The sequence below is a fragment of the Hypanus sabinus genome, chromosome 7, assembly GCF_030144855.1.
Source record: "Hypanus sabinus isolate sHypSab1 chromosome 7, sHypSab1.hap1, whole genome shotgun sequence".
In the NCBI taxonomy this organism is placed as follows: Eukaryota; Metazoa; Chordata; class Chondrichthyes; order Myliobatiformes; family Dasyatidae; genus Hypanus; species Hypanus sabinus.
The window spans coordinates 174,223,085-174,241,293 of NC_082712.1; the positions used below are offsets into that span (position 1 = coordinate 174,223,085).

The 18,209-nt window shown below is 44.1% G+C and overlaps 1 protein-coding gene across 5 annotated transcripts in view; it reads left to right on the top strand.

Annotated features, from left to right (window-relative positions):
* hipk3a (homeodomain interacting protein kinase 3a) overlaps positions 1-14,187 on the top strand; it is a 231,524-nt gene extending 217,337 nt beyond the window's left edge. For all 5 annotated transcript variants that reach the window (XM_059976150.1, XM_059976154.1, XM_059976151.1 and 2 more), the window contains 4 exons: positions 2,638-2,784; positions 7,189-7,433; positions 8,799-8,926; positions 9,974-14,187. In XM_059976150.1, the coding sequence (XP_059832133.1) occupies positions 2,638-2,784; positions 7,189-7,433; positions 8,799-8,926; positions 9,974-10,441 (988 nt within the window). In that variant the 3' untranslated portion in view covers positions 10,442-14,187. The remainder of the gene's footprint in view (positions 1-2,637; positions 2,785-7,188; positions 7,434-8,798; positions 8,927-9,973) is intronic.
* The last annotated feature ends 4,022 nt before the right edge of the window (positions 14,188-18,209 follow it).

The window sequence follows — 18,209 nt, forward strand, 5'->3', positions numbered from 1 at the left end:
TCAGCATAACATTCCCACAACTTACTAACCCTCACTAACCTGCACGTCTTTAGAATGTGGGAGGAAACTGGAACACCTGGAGGAAACTGACTTGGTCACAGGGAGAACATACAGACAAGTGGCAGGAATTGGACCCCTACCTTACAGCAACACACCAGCTGCAATGACACTGTGCTGCCTTTTTATTAAAAAGCTACAAATTAACTTTTATTTGAATATGAAATAAACAAAGAACTGGCTAATCCCAGAAACGAGAGATTCTGCAGATGCTGGAAATTTAGAGCAACACACACAAAATGCTGGAGGAACGCAACAGGTCAAGCAGCATCTATGGAAAAAAATAAACAGTTGACCTTTCATCAGGACTGGAAAGAAAGGGGGATGAAGCCAGAAGAAAGTGGGGGGGGGAGGGGAAGGAGTACAAGCTGGAGGGAGATACAGGTAGATAAAGTCAGGGAGTGGGTGAGGGAGGGGGTTAAAGGTGGAAAAGATGAAGGGCTGGAGAAGAAGGAATTTGATAGGAGAGGAGTGTGGACCATGGGAGAAAGGGAAGGGGGGGACCTGGAGAAGATGACAAGCAGTGAGAAGAGGCCAGAGTGGGGAATAGAAGAAGAGGGGAGGGGAAGAGGGAGAATTATTAGAAATTAGAATAATTGATGTTCATGTCATCAGGTTGAAGACTACCCTGATGAAATAAGAGATATTGCTCCTCCAACCTGAGAGTGGCCTCATTGTGGCAGAGATGGCAGTGAAGGAAGCCTTGGGCCCACACATCAAAACGGGAATGGGGATAGGAATTAAAATGGTTGACCAATGGGAAACTCTGCTTTCTGCAGATGGAGCAAGGGTGTTCAACTACCCTATCTCACTATCCCAAATTACGTTTAAAAATATACAATTAGTTTTTCATTGCTGATTGTAAATATCAAGTACTTTTTTTTAAACAAAGACCATCGTTTTTCAATTAAGCACTTATTTTACCAAATTCAACTTCAAACTTGCAAGATTTTAAATCCTTGTAAATTAAATTGTCTTTAAAACATAAAAATGACTCCAATCCAAGTGCATCTTGTGTCAAATCCTTATGTATAAAGAAACTAAAGGGTCATCCAGTTTTAAATTAGAATTAAATTCTAATCTTTAAATTTTGTAAGTCATTGTACATATTAATATCTAACAACTCACTAGCATTCTGATCTGACAAGTAATAAAGCACCCTTTGCTATTTAATTCCATTGATAATTTATCACAAAAATATTAAAGAACATTGATCGTCTTTCAGTCTTTTCTTCAGAAAGGCTATTACATTATTATGACTTATAATAGGGTGCCACGGTAGCATAGGTCAACTACTAAATTGGTTAACCAAACTATTAGCTGAGCTACACAAGCATCAGGTTTTGAACATCCTCAACTGTGCATTGTTGACGGCTTCTCTATTGGAGCTGAAACGTCTGCAAATATTTTGTGAAGCTTGGTGATCAGCCAAACTTCCAGGCAACTAGATAGATAGGTGGATAGAAAGAAGGAAAGAAAGAAATTGAAAAATTGAATGAATGAATAAATAAGATTAATGAACTAAATTAAATATTAAACTTTAGGTGATATGCGGAGCTGCAGGCAATTTTGTTATTGAGTATTAACGTCAGTAAAGACTCTCAGGAGTCTTTTCAATATTTAGCAGCCAGACACATAAATGGGACTCAGGAGAGGGTTTTGGAAAAATCAGGTTCAAAGGGTCTCGCATCGACGTTCTTCAGAGTTGTTCAGTGTTTTTCAGCGTGGATGGTAGTTAGGGAGGAGAGTAATGGTCGAAGTGCAGAGGGCTGTAGAGACTGTAACAAAAGAGGTGTTGGTGCAAGAGCAAATTTTGCAGGAGTCTACATGTAGTCTCCAAAACTTTTGTTGGAAGAACAGAAAGGGATACAAGGCTTGACAATGGGGAGAATAAGGGTTCTGGTTGTTGGAATTGGTGGGAGATGACTGGAAAAAGCTTTTCTCTATGGAGAGAAGGAGGATCAGAGATAACTTTTAGAGATCTACAATAAGATGATGTAAAATAGAGGCGAGAGTGGATATCAGATTGCTGAAAAACGATGCTGGAGAGGTAGTAATGAGGGACAAGGAAATGGTGGATGAACTGAATAAGTATTTTACATCAGTCTTCATTGTGGAAGACAGTAGCAGTATGGTGGACATTCCAAGTTTCAGGGGGTCATGAAGAGGGTGAAATTACCATTACTAGAGAGAAGGTTTTTGGAAAACTGAAGGTCTGAAGGTAGATAAGTCACCTGGACCGGATGGTGTACATCCCAGTGTTCCGAAAGAGATGGTAGAAACACTAGTAATGATTTTTCAAGAATCTCTAGATTCTGGAAAGGTTTCAGAAGTCTGGAAAATTGCAGATGTCACTCCATTCTTCAAGAAGAGAGAAAAGCAGAAGAAAGGAAACTATAGACCAATTCGTCTGACCTTAGTGATTGGGAAGATGTTGTTTTTGATTATTAAGGATCTGTACTGTGCTGTAATGTTCTATGTTCTAAGGTGTTTTGTCCCAAAAGGTTTGTTTTATCTGACATGTGATGCTGTTGATTTTTCTCTCCTTCCCCCCCCCCGTCCCCCCGTCCCCCGACACAGTTGTAAAGGCAGCCCAGACTGCGAAGCCTGCCAGAGCACGCTGAACATCGACCGCGTGTGTTCATTGAGTAGTCCGGACAGCACCTTGAGCACGAGCTCATCTGATTCCGCGCATTCCAGCCCGTCTCCCTGCAAGAGGCCAAACAGGTGCTAGTTGGGGCGGGAGAGAGGGTTCAGAATCAGTGTCAGGTTTATTGTCACTGATGTACCTCTGCTGTGGAATTTGTTGTTTTGCACAACATAAAAATTAAAGATCAGCTTTGGTTCTCACGTGTACTTTGAAACAGTGAGACCTGCAGTGAAGTGTGTTGCTATGCTTCCGGTACCAGCATGGCATGCCCACAGTTCACTAACCCTAACCATACGTCTTTGGAATATGGAAGGAAACCGGAGAAAATCCACACATTGATGGGGAGAATGTACAAACTGCTCACAAGACAGCAGCGGGAATTGAACCCCGATCGGTGATCGCTGTGAAGCGTTTCACAAGCCACTACGCTACTGTGCCCATATGGTTATATATACAGTACAATTATACAATTTCTGAATGATCAGTGAATCCATCTACACTGCCTCACTATTTTATTCTGATGTTTGCTCTCATACTGTTGTATATATGTAGTATATTATATTATTGTAACTTATATTTTTCAATATGTGTTGCAAAATACTCCGGCCACAAAGCAACAACTTCCACAACATATGCTCGTGATATTTAACCTGATTCTGAATTGCTCAGTGCTCAGAAACAGAACAGTGCTTTGTGTGTGTGTGTGTGTGGAAAGGTTTGATAAGGGGAAGCACTGATGTTACTAACCAAGCATGGCATTCGAATACTGGTAGTGAAACCGAATAATTCAACGCACGGTCTTTCCCAGCAAACAACTAATTCAACCTGAAACTTTCAGAGCTCTCCGTAGCCACAGTGAGGTCCACCCTCAGTCTCAGCATGTGCTTTTCAGAATAATACCTTGCCGTGTGTTGCAGCCCTTCGCAGCTACACTGATGGGAAGTGTACAGTGCAACATGGGGCAGTAACACTGAGTCGAACTGTTGTCTTGGTACGCAAGCAAGGTCTTGGCTGGAGTCTCCTGAATGCCTATGATGCAGGAAGACAAGTTGAGGACCATTAGAAAGGGGTTACAAGCCAGCCTCTCCTCACTGCTTCATCAGGGTGGAGGTACAGGAGCCTGATGACCCACACTCTACAATTTAGGAACAGCTTTTTCCCCTCTGGCATCAGATTTCTGAATGGTCCAAGAACCCATGAACTCTGCCTTGCTCTTTTATACATTTTATCCTGATGAAGGGTTTCAGCTTAAAATGTCGACTGCTTATTCCTGTTCCTAGATGCTGCCTGACCTGCTGAGTTCATCCACCATTTTGCATGTTATGTTATTGATCTATCTATCGTAATTTATATTTTTTTCATGTAATGCACAGTACTGCTGCCACAAAACAGCAAATTTCTTGGCAAATGTCAGTGATAAAAGAGTGGATATGGAGAGGATGTTTCCTATAGTGGTAGAGTCTCGGACTAAAGGGCACAGAATAGAGAGACATCCCTTTAGAACAGAGATTTGTGCATTGGCAGCTCTTACAAAAGTAAAGCATTTAGCCCGAAGCAGTGCGTGGTCTATGAGAAATTATTTAACTAGAGTATTCATTGGCATTGCCACTAGGGAGTTTTCCTCTGCACCAAAGCACCCCCTGGCCTGAGAGGTTTCTGTACAAAGAACCAACCATTCAGCCTGTGGAAACACCACCTTCTGACATGGAACTTTAAGGGTTCATGGAGACACAATTTGGAAGTTTTACTGTCATTGTACAGTGCACAAGTGTACAAAGGAGAACAAAATAATCCATAAAAATACAATCAGCATAAAGAGCACAATAAATATAAAAGTAATCCTATGAAATACAATGTACAATTAAATGCATAGACTAACAGCAATTAACTGCAGAAGCTGAGATCTGGATTGCAAAAAAGCAAGCTGCTGGGGGATCTCAGGGTGTCAGGCCACATCTGTGGAGGGAAATGGACAGTCGGAGTTTCAAATCGAGACCCTTCATTCGAACTAAAGGAATAGACAGGACATTGACAGTAGGAATAGATGGTGCAGGGATGCTTCACTTTCTTTTTCCATCTGATTCGACCATCTGCAGCTTATTATCACTTCCACCTATCATCTCCACAGCCCTCTCCTGATGCTATTCCCACTCTCCCCATCTGCATCCGCATATTAGCCCTATCCACCTTTCAGCCGCACACCTGGATCCACCTATCACCTGCCGGCACTTATTCCCTTCACCTCTTTATACTGCTCTTTCAGTCCAGTTGAAGGGGCTCGATCCAAAACATCAGCTATTCATTTCCCTCCACAGACACTGTGCAACCTGCTGAGTTCCTCCAGGAGTTTCTTTTTGTTAAAGGGTCCATGCCCTGTCCCAGAGATCTGAGTATGTAATCCAGTACAGTACCGAGTTGCCAGGGCTTGGTTCTGCCAGCTAAGACATTTAAACCAGTCCCCTCTTCAACAAAAAGAATCTAACATCACAATGTAGAATAAAAGGTGGCACGGTAGCATAGTGGTTAGCACAACGCTTTATGGTCCCAGCAACCCAGGTTCAGTTCCTGCCGCTGTCTATTAGGAGTTTCTTCGTTCTCCCTGTGACCTTGTGGGTTTCCTCCGAGAGCTCCGGTTTCCTCCCACAGTCCAAAGACGTACTGGTTGATAGGTGAGTTCATCATTGCAAGTTGTCCCGAGCTTAGGCTAGGGTTAAATTGGGGCATTGTTGGGCAGTGTGACTTGAAGGGCCTGACAGACAGACAGACATGGAGATAGGTAGCTGCCTAGACACACAGACAGCTAGGTAGACAGGCGTTAGAGTTCACACCCTGCAGTTGGACCAATGTTTGTTCCACACCAACATGACTGATAACGTTATCTCAATAAGAAGCTGAGGCGTGGGGTAGGGGTACAAGCTGGCAAATGATCGGTGAGACCAGGTGAGGAGGAAGGTGGGTGGGGGGATAGATGGAAAAGATAAAGGGGTGAAGAAGAAGGAAACTTAATCCCCCCCTCCTGCATCCACACAGCTCCCCCCCCACCTGATCTTACCTATCACCTTCCAGCTTTCCAGCCTCTACTTCCTTCCCCACCCCTCCCCCTCTTCTTATTCTGGCTTCTTCACTCTTCCTCTCCAGTCCTGAAGAAGGGTCTCAGCCTGAAAGATCGACTTTTTATTTCTCTCCATAGATGCTGCCCGACCTGCTGAGTTCTTCCAGCATTTTGTGCGGATTTCTAACACCTGTAGAATCTCCTGTGTTTATAATAAAGTTATCTCATCACTGCTGGAGACACCAGAGAGTGCAGTTGCTGGGAACTAGAACAGCACGCAAAGTGCCGGAGGAATGCAGTGGGTCGGGTAGCGTCTGTGGAAGAAAATGGATGGTCGACACTCAGTTCAGATGGAGGCTCTTGGCATCCGCCCATTTCAAGATTGTTTAATACATTTATTATAAGTGTAAAGGAGAATGAAATAACTGCTACTCCAGATTTGATACAGTATAAAAAATGAATAAGCATAATAAATACAATAAAGACATAATAAATATATACACGTAAGATAGCATATAGATAGATAAATTGTATGTCCATGAAGTCATGCTAGGCACAGGAGTGTCTATACATAACATGACTGACAGGAAATGATGAAGTAGTGGTGGTTGGGGCAAGGATGGTGGGTTAGTGGGTGGAGGTGTTGATCAGCCTTACTGCTTGGGCAAAGTAACTGTTTTTGAGTCTGGTGGTCCCGGTGTGGATGCTATGTAGCCTCCTCCCTGATATGAGTGGGACAAACAGTCCATGAGCAGGGTGACTGGGGTCCTTCATACCACAGATACAGCCTGATCCACCAAGTCCTTCCTGCATCTTGTTTATTCCTACTTTGCTATTTGTGGGAGTTTGTTGAGTGTGTTTTACAGCAAGACAGCCTTCAAAAGGATGGAGCTCTATTTGCCTGTGAAAATCTTTGGTGGGGGTGGGGGAGTCTTGAGGTTGTGTGTAAGCCCAATTTCTCCCTGTACAGCAACAGTGTAGTGGCAGTTCCCTTTACTTCACTGAACCGTGTGTGTGGGGCAGGAGGGAGGAATGGGGCTTGTTTTGCTCTTGTTCTTTCGGGTCGTGTTCTGTTTTGCTCAAGGTCAAGTTTAATTGTCACTCAACCATACACATGAATAGAGCTAAAGGAAACATTGCTCCTCTGGGGCCAAAGTGCAAAACACAGTAGCACATGTAGTACATATAAAAACGTACAGAAATGAAAAATATTGCTGTGCCTTGTGTTCTTCTGCTGATCGTTGTGGGCTTGCTATGTGGGCACTGGAATGTGAGGCAATACTTGTGAGCTGTTACTCCCAGCTCACCTCTAGGTATGTAGGTTGTTAACGCAAATGATGCATTTCACTGTATGTTTTGATGCAGATGTGATAAATCTGAGTTTGAATCGGAATCAGTAAGCAGTGCATTGTAACCATTCCCATTCCAGCATGTCGGAGGATGAGCGGGAGATCAGCTGCGACACTGTGGATGGATCGCCGACCACTGACCCACCTGGCCAGAGCGAGAGTCCCTTCCTGGAGGAGCGATTGCTCCAGGACGCTGCCAACCGGAACACAGCTGGCCTGGGCTCCAAGGCAGCGGACAGCACCAAGCCCGCTGGGCGCAGTGTGGTGGCGCAGAACAACAACTCCATCTCTGTGACGGACCTCAGTGAGCGGGTTTCAAACTCAGGTAGGTGCCTCCCTTTTACACTTGGCCCACGAGAATCGGGGCTGCAGCAGTTGCAAAGCGGTGCAACATGGTAGCCTAGTAGTTAGTGTTTAGAGCACCAGTGATCCAGATTCGATTCTTCCGCTCTCTGTAAGGAGATCGTAAGTTTTCCGTGAGCCTCTGGTAACCAGAGGTTTCCCTTCATATTCCGAAGACATACCGATAGGAGGTTAATTGATCACCAGGGTGTGGTTAGGCATTGCAGGATCATTCACCCAGAAGGGCCTGTACCGTGCTGTATCTCTAAATAAATAAAAATACACAGCATGAGGAGTGGTGTCAGGTTGAGAAGGGCACAGAATTGGTTAATTATTGTCACCCCACCTGGTTTCTAGCAGAGTGTTACAGTGGAGTGAAACGAAGACCCACCACCTTAAGGCCCTGTCAGGGATAACGGGTTTACCAATCCTTGGCTTTCGAGCGATATTGAGGCCCTAGTTAAGAAGGAGGTGCATGGCAGGTTTAGCCAGGAAGGAACAAATGAGGTACTAGAGGAGTTTGAGAAGTGCAGGAAAACACTTAAGAAGAAAATCTGGAGCGCTAAAAGAAGTATGAGGTTGCTCTGGTAAATGTGGGGAAGGAGAATCCAAAAGGCTGCTTTAGACAGGTTAAAAGTGAAAGGATAGCAAGGGAATTGGTCCTCTGGATGATCACAATGGTAATCTATGGATGGAGCTAAAAGAGATGGGAGATCTTTTGCATTTGTATTTACTCAGGAGCTGGACAGAGTCTATTGAACTGAGGCAAAGCAGCAGTGAGGTCATAGAATGTATACGGATTACAGAGGGGGGGTGTTTTTTCTGTCTTGGGGGAAATTTGGGTGGATACTTCCTGAGGTCCTGACAGGATGCCCCTTCAGACTTTGTGGGAGGCTAATGTAGAATTTGCAGAGGCCCTGGTGGAGGTATTTAAAATGTCGGTAGCCACAGGTGAGATGCTGGAGTACTGCAGGATACCTAATTTATTTCTGGCCCTACAAGCTGCACCACCCAGCAACCCATCCAGCCTAATCACAGGACAATTTACAATGATCAGTTAACCTACTAACCGGTACAGCTTTAGAGTGTGGGAGAAAACCTGAGTGGCAGGGGAAACCCACGTGTTCATGGGATGACGTACAAGCTCCTTACTAGCGTAATATTTTAGCATCGCCCAGATGGGCTGAAATGCCTGGTTCCGTATTGTAATGCTCTCTGACCCTATGACACTGTCGTTGGTGCAGATCGTTCACTGTGAACCTCTTTAATCTCAAGTCTACCAGTAGTTTTATAGGAGCACTCCACAGGTTGCATGGTCTCACCTCTTTGCAATGCTTTTCCCTCCTAGATACGACGAGGCGGTCAGGGACAAAGCGCTCATCAGCTCCTGCAAGAATAAACCAACTCTCATCCACAGGGATTCGCCAGCAGAAGTCCTTATCAGCATTCCAACAGCAACCCATGAATTTTGGTCAGGTACGTTTGGTCAGCTGTAACTCAACCCCCTTCCCCTTATGACCCTCAGTTACCTTTTTCCCATCAGTTCCTTGGGGTGGAGGGTGAGTTGCTTTCTCTGCGGTGAGAATTGGCAAGTGGCAGGGCATGATTTCTTTCAATTACACCAGCTAGGTCATGACTCAGGCAAGGATAAGGAGGTCCAAGACTCTGCTTTACCGACTTAATAAACGTACATGCATGCACACGCATTCACATGTTTTACACATGCACGTAGTTTCTCTCACATACAAATGCGCAGTCTCAGATGTACACACAGATTGTCTCACACAGAAACAAAGCCTCATGCATGCACACACACACACACACATCCGCTCATTCACAATGCTCACACATAAATGCATCAATGCACAATCCCTTACTATTGGTGCAGTCCACTAATGCATAGCTAAATGAGACCCCTGCCTCGTTGTAGTCCATCATTCCACAATGCAGTGCAGTAATGCATTGTTGTGTAAATCCTTACCTTGCTCTAGTGCAATAATGCATTTCACACAAGATTTTACCCTAGCTGCAGTACATCAATACTTGCATTCATCTGTCCTCACTCTGCACTGGAGTTTTGGTGCACCACTGCATTTCACAGACCTAGTACATTACTGCATAAGCCCTAGCCTCAGTGCACTGCATTGCTGTACACACTCAAATGACTGCAGCACAAGCCCTGGCCCTGGCTGCATTGTTGCATGGGTTTCCAAAGTTATGGGTGCTATGACCGGACAGGGAGATGCCAATGGGAGCTGGTGTCTGGGTGGGTGGCTCTTTCAGTCACTGTAACGCACTGAGCTCACTGGAGCAGCTCAGCAGGTCAGGCAACATCTATGAAAAGGAATAAAGAGTTGATGTCTTGAGCTGAGACCCTTCATCAGGAAGGGTGAAAACGCCGCCTCTTTATTGCTCTCCACTGATGCTGCCTGACCTGCTGAGCTCCCCCAGCATTCTGTGTGTGTTATTGTGGATTTCCAGCCTCTGCAGAATTACTGATCACAGCCATCCCTGTCTCCCCAGGTTCATCACCACAGATCGATGCCTCAGGAATGGAGTGGCAGCTATGGACCCCGCAGGCAGCAGGCCTTCGCTGGCACACACCCCTTCTCCCTGGCCCACGGGAGCCCCAACCACTCCGCTGCCCACGGGCACCTGTCAGCGGCTGCCCACCTCGGAGGAGGGCAACCTGCCCTCCTGTCCTATCCTCCATCGGGGCCGCTGGGCACTGCCGCTCCCATGGCACACATCCTGGCCTCGCCCGGTGCCTCAAGGGCCGTGATGCAGCCAGCGGCATACAGCCTCTCTCACCCTGGCGGTCTGCTGCACCAGGTACCCCTGGGCCTGGTATCACGCCGACTGCCCTCACCGGCCGTCCACCAGAACCACTATAAGCCCCTGTTCCACCCTCACTCCTACGTTGCCGCCTCCCCTGTCTACGCCGGGTTTCCGCTCAGCCCGACGAAACTCAGCCAGTACCCTTATATCTGAAGATTACAGAACAAAGCAGAAAGAAAAAAAACGATCTCTGGTCCAGTCATGTAAAGCTTCTGGAACGGAAGGAACACATTACCAATTAAAAGAGAGAAAAAAAATTCCAAGTCATGGCACAAGAAAGTCAACTTCTTTGTGTTGTTTTTAATCATGGCGGAAACAGTGGTTCATAAACATGAAAGGCCAGGCTCTGAATCAAATCCACTTCTGATGTGTCTGTTTGCACAGTCGATGACGTAACTGTTCGCCGTCACCCGGGCTCCGAGGATCTGCAAAGCAGCCACAGAGTGTGGGGCAGGAGAGGGAGAGAGAAAAAGAAAGTGCTCTCTTCCGTATGCGTTGCCTTTGGTGCAAGACACGAGAAACCCACATAAACGCACACACACATGTGAAGCCATGCTTCTAACACAGCTGGCACACATTATGTCTGCCGTGTGGTGTACACGCTAATATCATGGTGGTTGTCTCGAACCCCCCCCCCCCCACTGTGTCTTTGATGTTTATTCAGTGTTGAATCATTAATCTGAAACGGGGTGGGGTGACCCTGTGCACCTTGCATGCATTTCGCATGGGCAAGCATTGCCTAACGTTGGGGACTTTTTTTGCTCTTCAACGTCATTCATTGATGATGGTTTCCACACACGTAGTGCCTTAAATATTCTGAGGTTGTTAATGTTACTACTATGTAATGGACTGTAGCACTTAAAAAATCTTATCTAATCCAGTGATTGGAATGAATTAAAGAGGGAAGTGTTGGGGAAGAGTTATTAACGTATTAGAATTTGGGGTTTGGTGTGTCGTATGCTTAATCTCTTTGAGAAGTGGAAATTGTTTTATATTGTACCTCACTTGCCGTGGGCCAATCCTCTTTTTTTCTCCTCTCTGGATGGTTTAAAAATAACTTCACAAGCATAGAGCAAGAAAGAGCATAAGAAATTGGCTGAGGCGATTTGATCACTGGTTTTGACTTAAGATTAAACTCGTATAATAAGCAGTGTTTATACTGTCAGAGAAAAAAATAATCTGCAATACTGTACAATCCAAATAGTGTGCTTTTGTGCGTGTGAGAGAGTGAGTGACTTTTTTTTTAAAGAAGTTTGCAGTTAATGGAACATAGTGAAATTATTAAATTTCTGATGGCACGGCTTTAATTAGATAACTGAGAAGAATGCAATTCATTTAAATCTATCTCATGAGGTGGTTTCTCTTTAGCTTGGGCTGTACGTGCAGTATTTGATATAAGTAGTAATATAATAATTCGTACTGAAGCTTGATGAGGTGCAGGTTTATAGTATGCAATGTTATCATTTATGCATGTGACAAATTTACCCTCTTCCTTCACCCTTCCTCGCTCTGGGGGTTGGGGAGACGTGGTGAGTTTGATCTCCGAAGCTCGTTCTTGTGTGTCCACTCGCTTATTTTTTATACATTCCGTCAGGGAAGATAAAGAAAACGGCGCGCTCTGCGGTTGAGGTGTGGCGCCGGGAGGAGCGCGAGCCTCTCCCGAGCGATGAAGTTGCTTTGCACAAGCACCAAAGACCTTTCTCCTCTCATCCCCATTTCCTTAGCGAAGTTTGCTACTCTGCATAGACCTCAAAATGAAAAAAAACTCAAAACTAAAAGTGCGTGGCAGAAGGAGAGAGAATTTACAAAATTTAAAAAAAAACTTTTTTTACTAAAAAAGATGATTTCAAAAAAAAGTTTGAGGCTATGTTTTAGCTCCTGAGGCAAATTATAAATTGTATCTTTTATCTTGAATGTATCATAAATAAGCTGCTATTATAATGATTGCCACTTCAAATAGCTGTGAACTAGATGAACATTAATTTCCTTAGCCTTCTCATTTCTGTAAGTCTAATTACATTAAGTAGAAATGGGTTTTAATTAATTTGGCGTTAATGTTTGGAGTGTCTTTGTAACTACTGTATTGTAAATGATGAAACTTTAATTGCTCTTTTCATTTTGGGTGTGTGTTTTGGCATCAGTATTTTAACCTCTGTAAATCTGAGTTCATTACTGCATATAAATGGATGTATTGATGTAACTTGATTTTACGTTTTCATATCGGCATTGTGTTAGTGAATCGGAATTACTGTAGCTTGCAGAATTGACTTAACTTTTTTTTTAATGAATTGTTTTTTTACTAACAGTTCACTATTGCAATCCACAGAATCCTTTAGCAATCTAGTGGAGATCGCATACCTGATTTCTGCAAAGCTATATTGACATTAATATGTGTTTCAAAATGCAGATCCTTAAGTATAATTAAAAAACAGCACCAGTTTGAGTTTAATAAGCTAGTTTTGGGAACGACTATTCTTGGACAGGTGGGGCTGAAGTTGGTTTTACCTTTGAATAAGCAGGGCAGTGTTTTATTTAATATCAGCCTTTAGTCATAGCCATGGACAACAATGTGCCTAAATGCAAAAAGGCTTTTAAACCGCAGAGCAGTTGTACAGTTAAGTCACATTTATATAGTACCTCTTGTGAAATTTGGTGCTTTCTAGCATAGTTCTATTTTTATCAACAGACACCATACGTTTGTAAAAAAACTTAGAAAAGAACTCTAAATACTGTCAGGATGAAAAGGAATGAGCTAGCACAGGTTGGAAAGGCCTTAGCTCTGTCAAACGATACAACCATAAAGCCTAAAGACTTCAACAAAGCATTGCATTGAAATAGTTTCACTGGTGGATGCCTTAAGTGATTCTTAAATAAGACACTGAGATGCAGGGATCAAGCGAAGTGGGACGGACAGGCAAACCACATTTTAAATCCAGAATGTATTTTACAGGCTGATTGGATTTTAAATCATTTTTAGTCTAGCTTACTAATCAAGTTCAGGGCCTTGATGAGATTGAACATTAGATCATAAGACATAGGAGCAGATTTAGGTCTATCCTGCCATCCCATCCTGGCTGATTTATTACCCCTCTCAACCCCATTCTCCTGCCTTCTCCCTGGAACCTTTGATGCTATTACTAATCAAGAACCCATCAGCCTTTGCTTTAAATTTACCCTATAACTTAGCCTCCACCGCCCTCTGTGGCAATGAATTCCACAGATTCACCACCCTCTCCTTTAAACTGTTCCTCTCTCAGCTTAAAGCTATGTCCTCTATAGTATTTCTGAATTTTTTGTTCTGACAAAGAATGCCTCTGCTGTTTTAGTTGTAATTGCTTTGAGCTGATAGGGTTATCAGTGGAAGGATGGGGAGTGGGGTTGCAATAGGGAGGAGGTAACCAAGACTTTAGTTTTTCCTTTATCTTTTACTTGTCCCTCACTTTCTGCTGTACCTGCTTTCTGTCCAACAAGCACCCAATCATCATTTGATTAAGAGAGTTAAATCAACACTGCAAGTTATAGAAACTTGTTCAGCTTACGCCCCCAAAAATAACTTACACTTGATTAATAAGTTGGAAGTGTTACTGTTAAAAGAAATTTGTAGATTTTTTTGTGGCTGTTTGCTTTTGATTTTAACGCTACACTGATTTGCCACGTAGCAATTGCACTGTGCAATATTTACAATATGAGGACTGGGAATTTTTTATGGATGTATGTCTCTTACAATTTGCGATAGTATTTCTTGCTAGTTCTCAGTGATTTCAATGTGACCGAGCCTCAATAACTTCGTCACATAAAGCGGGTTTTCCAGGTGACTCTTTTGGTGAGTGTCAAAAAAATACGAGTTTATGGTGTATTATTGTCGAAATTCACTTTGAATTAAAATATATATTGCTGCAGCAAATGAGTGGTGGGTAATTAATGAATGTGTCATGACAGGAAACAGCCTGCCGATCTGCCAAACTTTGGTCACTGGTCGGACATTTCGCAGAACTACATCTGCTTCAGCTACCGCTGTAAGTTTCAGAGCAGAGGAGCAGGCAGCCACAAATCTGGAAAACTCTCCACAAACACCACCAAGGAAGAGGGGCAGGTGTTTATACAAAACCTTCCGCAGACACATCATGTACCATTGGCATTACTGTCTCTGGATTAACCTTAGACCTGCCATTGTAGTTCACCACTGACACATCTCAATTCCCCCTCACCTGGATCTACCAGCACTCCCCCTTGCCCGGATGCCTGTCATCTCCACACCTGGATTTGCCAATCACTCTTCCCCCCCCTCCCTTACCCAGATCCACTTTCACACCCTCATATGGATCCACCCATCATCATCCAACTGGACCCACCCATTATCATCCATCCTGGATTATCCCATCATCATCCAACCTGAATCCATCCATCATCATCCAACCTGGACCCACCCATTATCATCCAACCTGGATCCACCCATCATCATCCAACCTGGATCCACCCATCATCATCCAACCTGGATCCACCCATTATCATCCATCCTGGATCCACCCATCATCATCCAACCTGGATCCACCCATCATCATCCAACCTGGATCCACCATCATCATCCAACCTGGACCCACCCATTATCATCCATCCTGGATCCACCCATCATCATCCAACCTGGACCCACCCATTATCATCCATCCTGGATCCACCCATCATCATCCAACCTGGATCCACCCATCATCATCCAACCTGGACCCACCCATTATCATCCATCCTGGATCCACCCATCATCATCCAACCTGGACCATTATCATCCATCCTGGATCCACCCATCATCCAACCTGGATCCACCCATCATCATCCAACCTGGACCCACCCATTATCATCCATCCTGGATCCACCTATCATCATCCAACTTGGACCCACACATTATCATCCATCCTGGATCCACCCATCATCATCCAACCTGGACCTACCCATTATCATCCATCCTGGATCCACCCATTATCATATAACCTGGACCCACCCATCATCATCCAACCTGGACCTACCCATTATCATCCATCCTGGATCCACCCATTATCATCCAACCTGGATCCACCCATCACCATCCAACCTGGATCCACCCATCATCATTCAACCTGGATCCACCCATCATCATCCATCCTGGATCCACCCATTATCATCCAACCTGGATCAATCCCATCATCATCCATCCTGGATCCACCCATTATCATCCAACCTGGATCCACCCATCATCATCCATCCTGGATCCACCCATTATCATCCAACCTGGATCAATCCCATCATCATCCATCCTGGATCCACCCATTATCATCCAACCTGGATCCACCCATCATCATCCAACCTGGACCCACCCATTATCATCCAACCTGGATCAATCCCATCACCATCCATCCTGGACCCACCCATTATCATCCATCCTGGATCCACCTATCATCATCCAACCTGGATCCACCCATCATCATCCAACCTGGATCAATCCCATCACCATCCATCCTGGATCCACCCATTATCATACAACCTAGATCCACCCATTATCATCCAACCTGGATCCATCCATCATCATCCTACCTGGATCCATCCATCCATCCATCATCATCCAACCTGGATCCACATATCACTTCCCCTCACCTGGATCCAACTATCACCTCCTCACTGAATCCACCCATCGCCACCTCACCCGGACCCACTAATCACCCTCCCACCTTGATCTACCTGACACCCACTCACACCTGGTTCCACCTATCACCCCCCCCCCCAAAGCTGAATCCGCTCATCACCTCCCTCATCATAGGCCAAAGGGTCTGTTCCTCTGCTCTACTGTTCTGTGTTCTACAGTCTCTGCTTAGCTATTAGGATAATTATATTAGAAAAACATTCAAAAGCCTGATAACAGTGAGAAGTTGTCCTTGAGCCTGCTGATACATGTTTTCAGGTTTTGTATCAGCTGCTGATGGGAGAGGGATGAACAGAGAATATCCAGGGTGGGTGGGGTCTTTGATTGGCTGGCTGCTTTACTGAGGGTCCATGGGAGGGAGGCTGATCCCTGAGAGGTGCTGAGCTGTGTCCACAGCCTTTTACAGTTTCTTCTGATCATGGGCATGCCAAGCCGTAATGTATATGAACTTAATGCTTTTTGTGGTGCATTGATAAAAATAGGTAAGAGTTGACAGGAGCATGCCAAATTTCAGTGTCCTCCTTAGGAAGTAGAAGTGTGGGTGGACTTTCTTGGTTGTGACGTCAAAGTGGTTGAACCAAAACGGGCAACGCAGATTTTCAGCATCTACAGATTTCCTCTTGTTTGTGATTGGACCGGCAATGCTCTCAGCCTTTTCAATCTCATCACCACTGAGGTGGAGAGGAGCATGTGCACGCCTTTCCTAAACTGAGTGGGTTCAGGGCTTTCTGACCCTCAGAGTTCCTCCAACAACTCTTGTGTTGCTCCAGCATCGGTATTTTCTAGTGCATGCTCTCACTTGTGACCATGTTGGTTTTGCCCTGCCACTCCTAAGTAAATCTGCCATTAAATAGGTGAGTGTTGGAATCTTGGCAGCAGGTGATGAAAATATGGTGAAAATAATAATTTTTCAAACAAAATAAACTTTATTCATTAAAATCTATTCACTAGAATAAACCAATGCCTTTTCGTTCTTTACATTCATAGTCAATGCTTTCTGTACTGTTCTATTGCATTAGTGAAAATATAATTTTCTATTAGATGACAAACATAAATTTATTACTGCTGCAGTTAGTCATAGTTTTAATATGGGAAACGGGGAAGAAACAGTTCAGGTAACTGTTAGCATAACTCTCACAGAGCCAGCAACCAACTCTCACTGCTGCCTGTAAGAAGTTTCATTGTTCTCCCTGTGACTGTGTGTTTCCTCCAGGTGCTCTGGCTTCCTCCCACAATCCAAAGCTGTATGGCTAGGTTAATTGGTCACATGGGTGCTGGCTTATTGGGCCAGAAGGGCCTGTAACTACTAAAAAAAATCAGTCTGAATCAGAATCAGGTTTAGTATCCTTGGCTTATATCATGAAATTTGTGGTTTTGCAGTAGCAGTACTTTGCAATACATATTAATTAAAACCTATACATTACAATAAGAAATATATTTTAAAAATTAATTCAAAATTAGTCCAAAAAGAAAGCTAAAAGAAAAAGTTGAGGGCATTTCTATGGGTTCATTGTCCATTCAGAAGTCTGATAGTGGAGGTGAAGAAGCTGTTCCTGAAACATTCAGTATGGGTCATCAGGCTCCTGTACCACCTCCTCAATGAGAAGATGGCAATATAAAAGTAATTAAGTAACTTGTTTCAGTGTTGTTGATCGAGGGTCCCCTAGGCACACCCTTTAGTTCCACTTGGAACTTGTAGCACAGAATCTCATGCATTCATCCGTCAAACAGTGTGGTTAAATGTTTCATCCGAAAGGAATCGTCTCCTGCAGTGCAGTTATTACCTCAGTGCTGCATTATACTTTAATCTCTGTTCGTGACCATCTGGTCCAGGTGAGTTCACTATCCCGTGATTTGTACTTGACAGACTGCACAATTCAAGCCTTATCTACAATAATGGCTCTGTTGAACATAGATCTTAGAACAATATGGCACACTACGGGCCCTTCAGCCCACAATGTTGTGCCAACCCTTTAACCTACTCTAAGATCAACCTAATTGTTCCCTCCCACATAGCCCTCTATTTTTCTATCACCCATATGCCTAAGAGTCTCTTACGTGTCCCTAATATATCTGCCTCTACCACCATCTCTGGCAGAGCTTTCCACACACATACCACTAAAGAACTTACCTCTGATATCTCCCCTATTTCTTCCTTCAATCACCTTCTTATTAGCCATTCCTACCCTGAGAAAAAGTCTTTTGTCTATCCTCTGATCATCTTGTACTCCTCTATCAAGTCACCTCTCATCT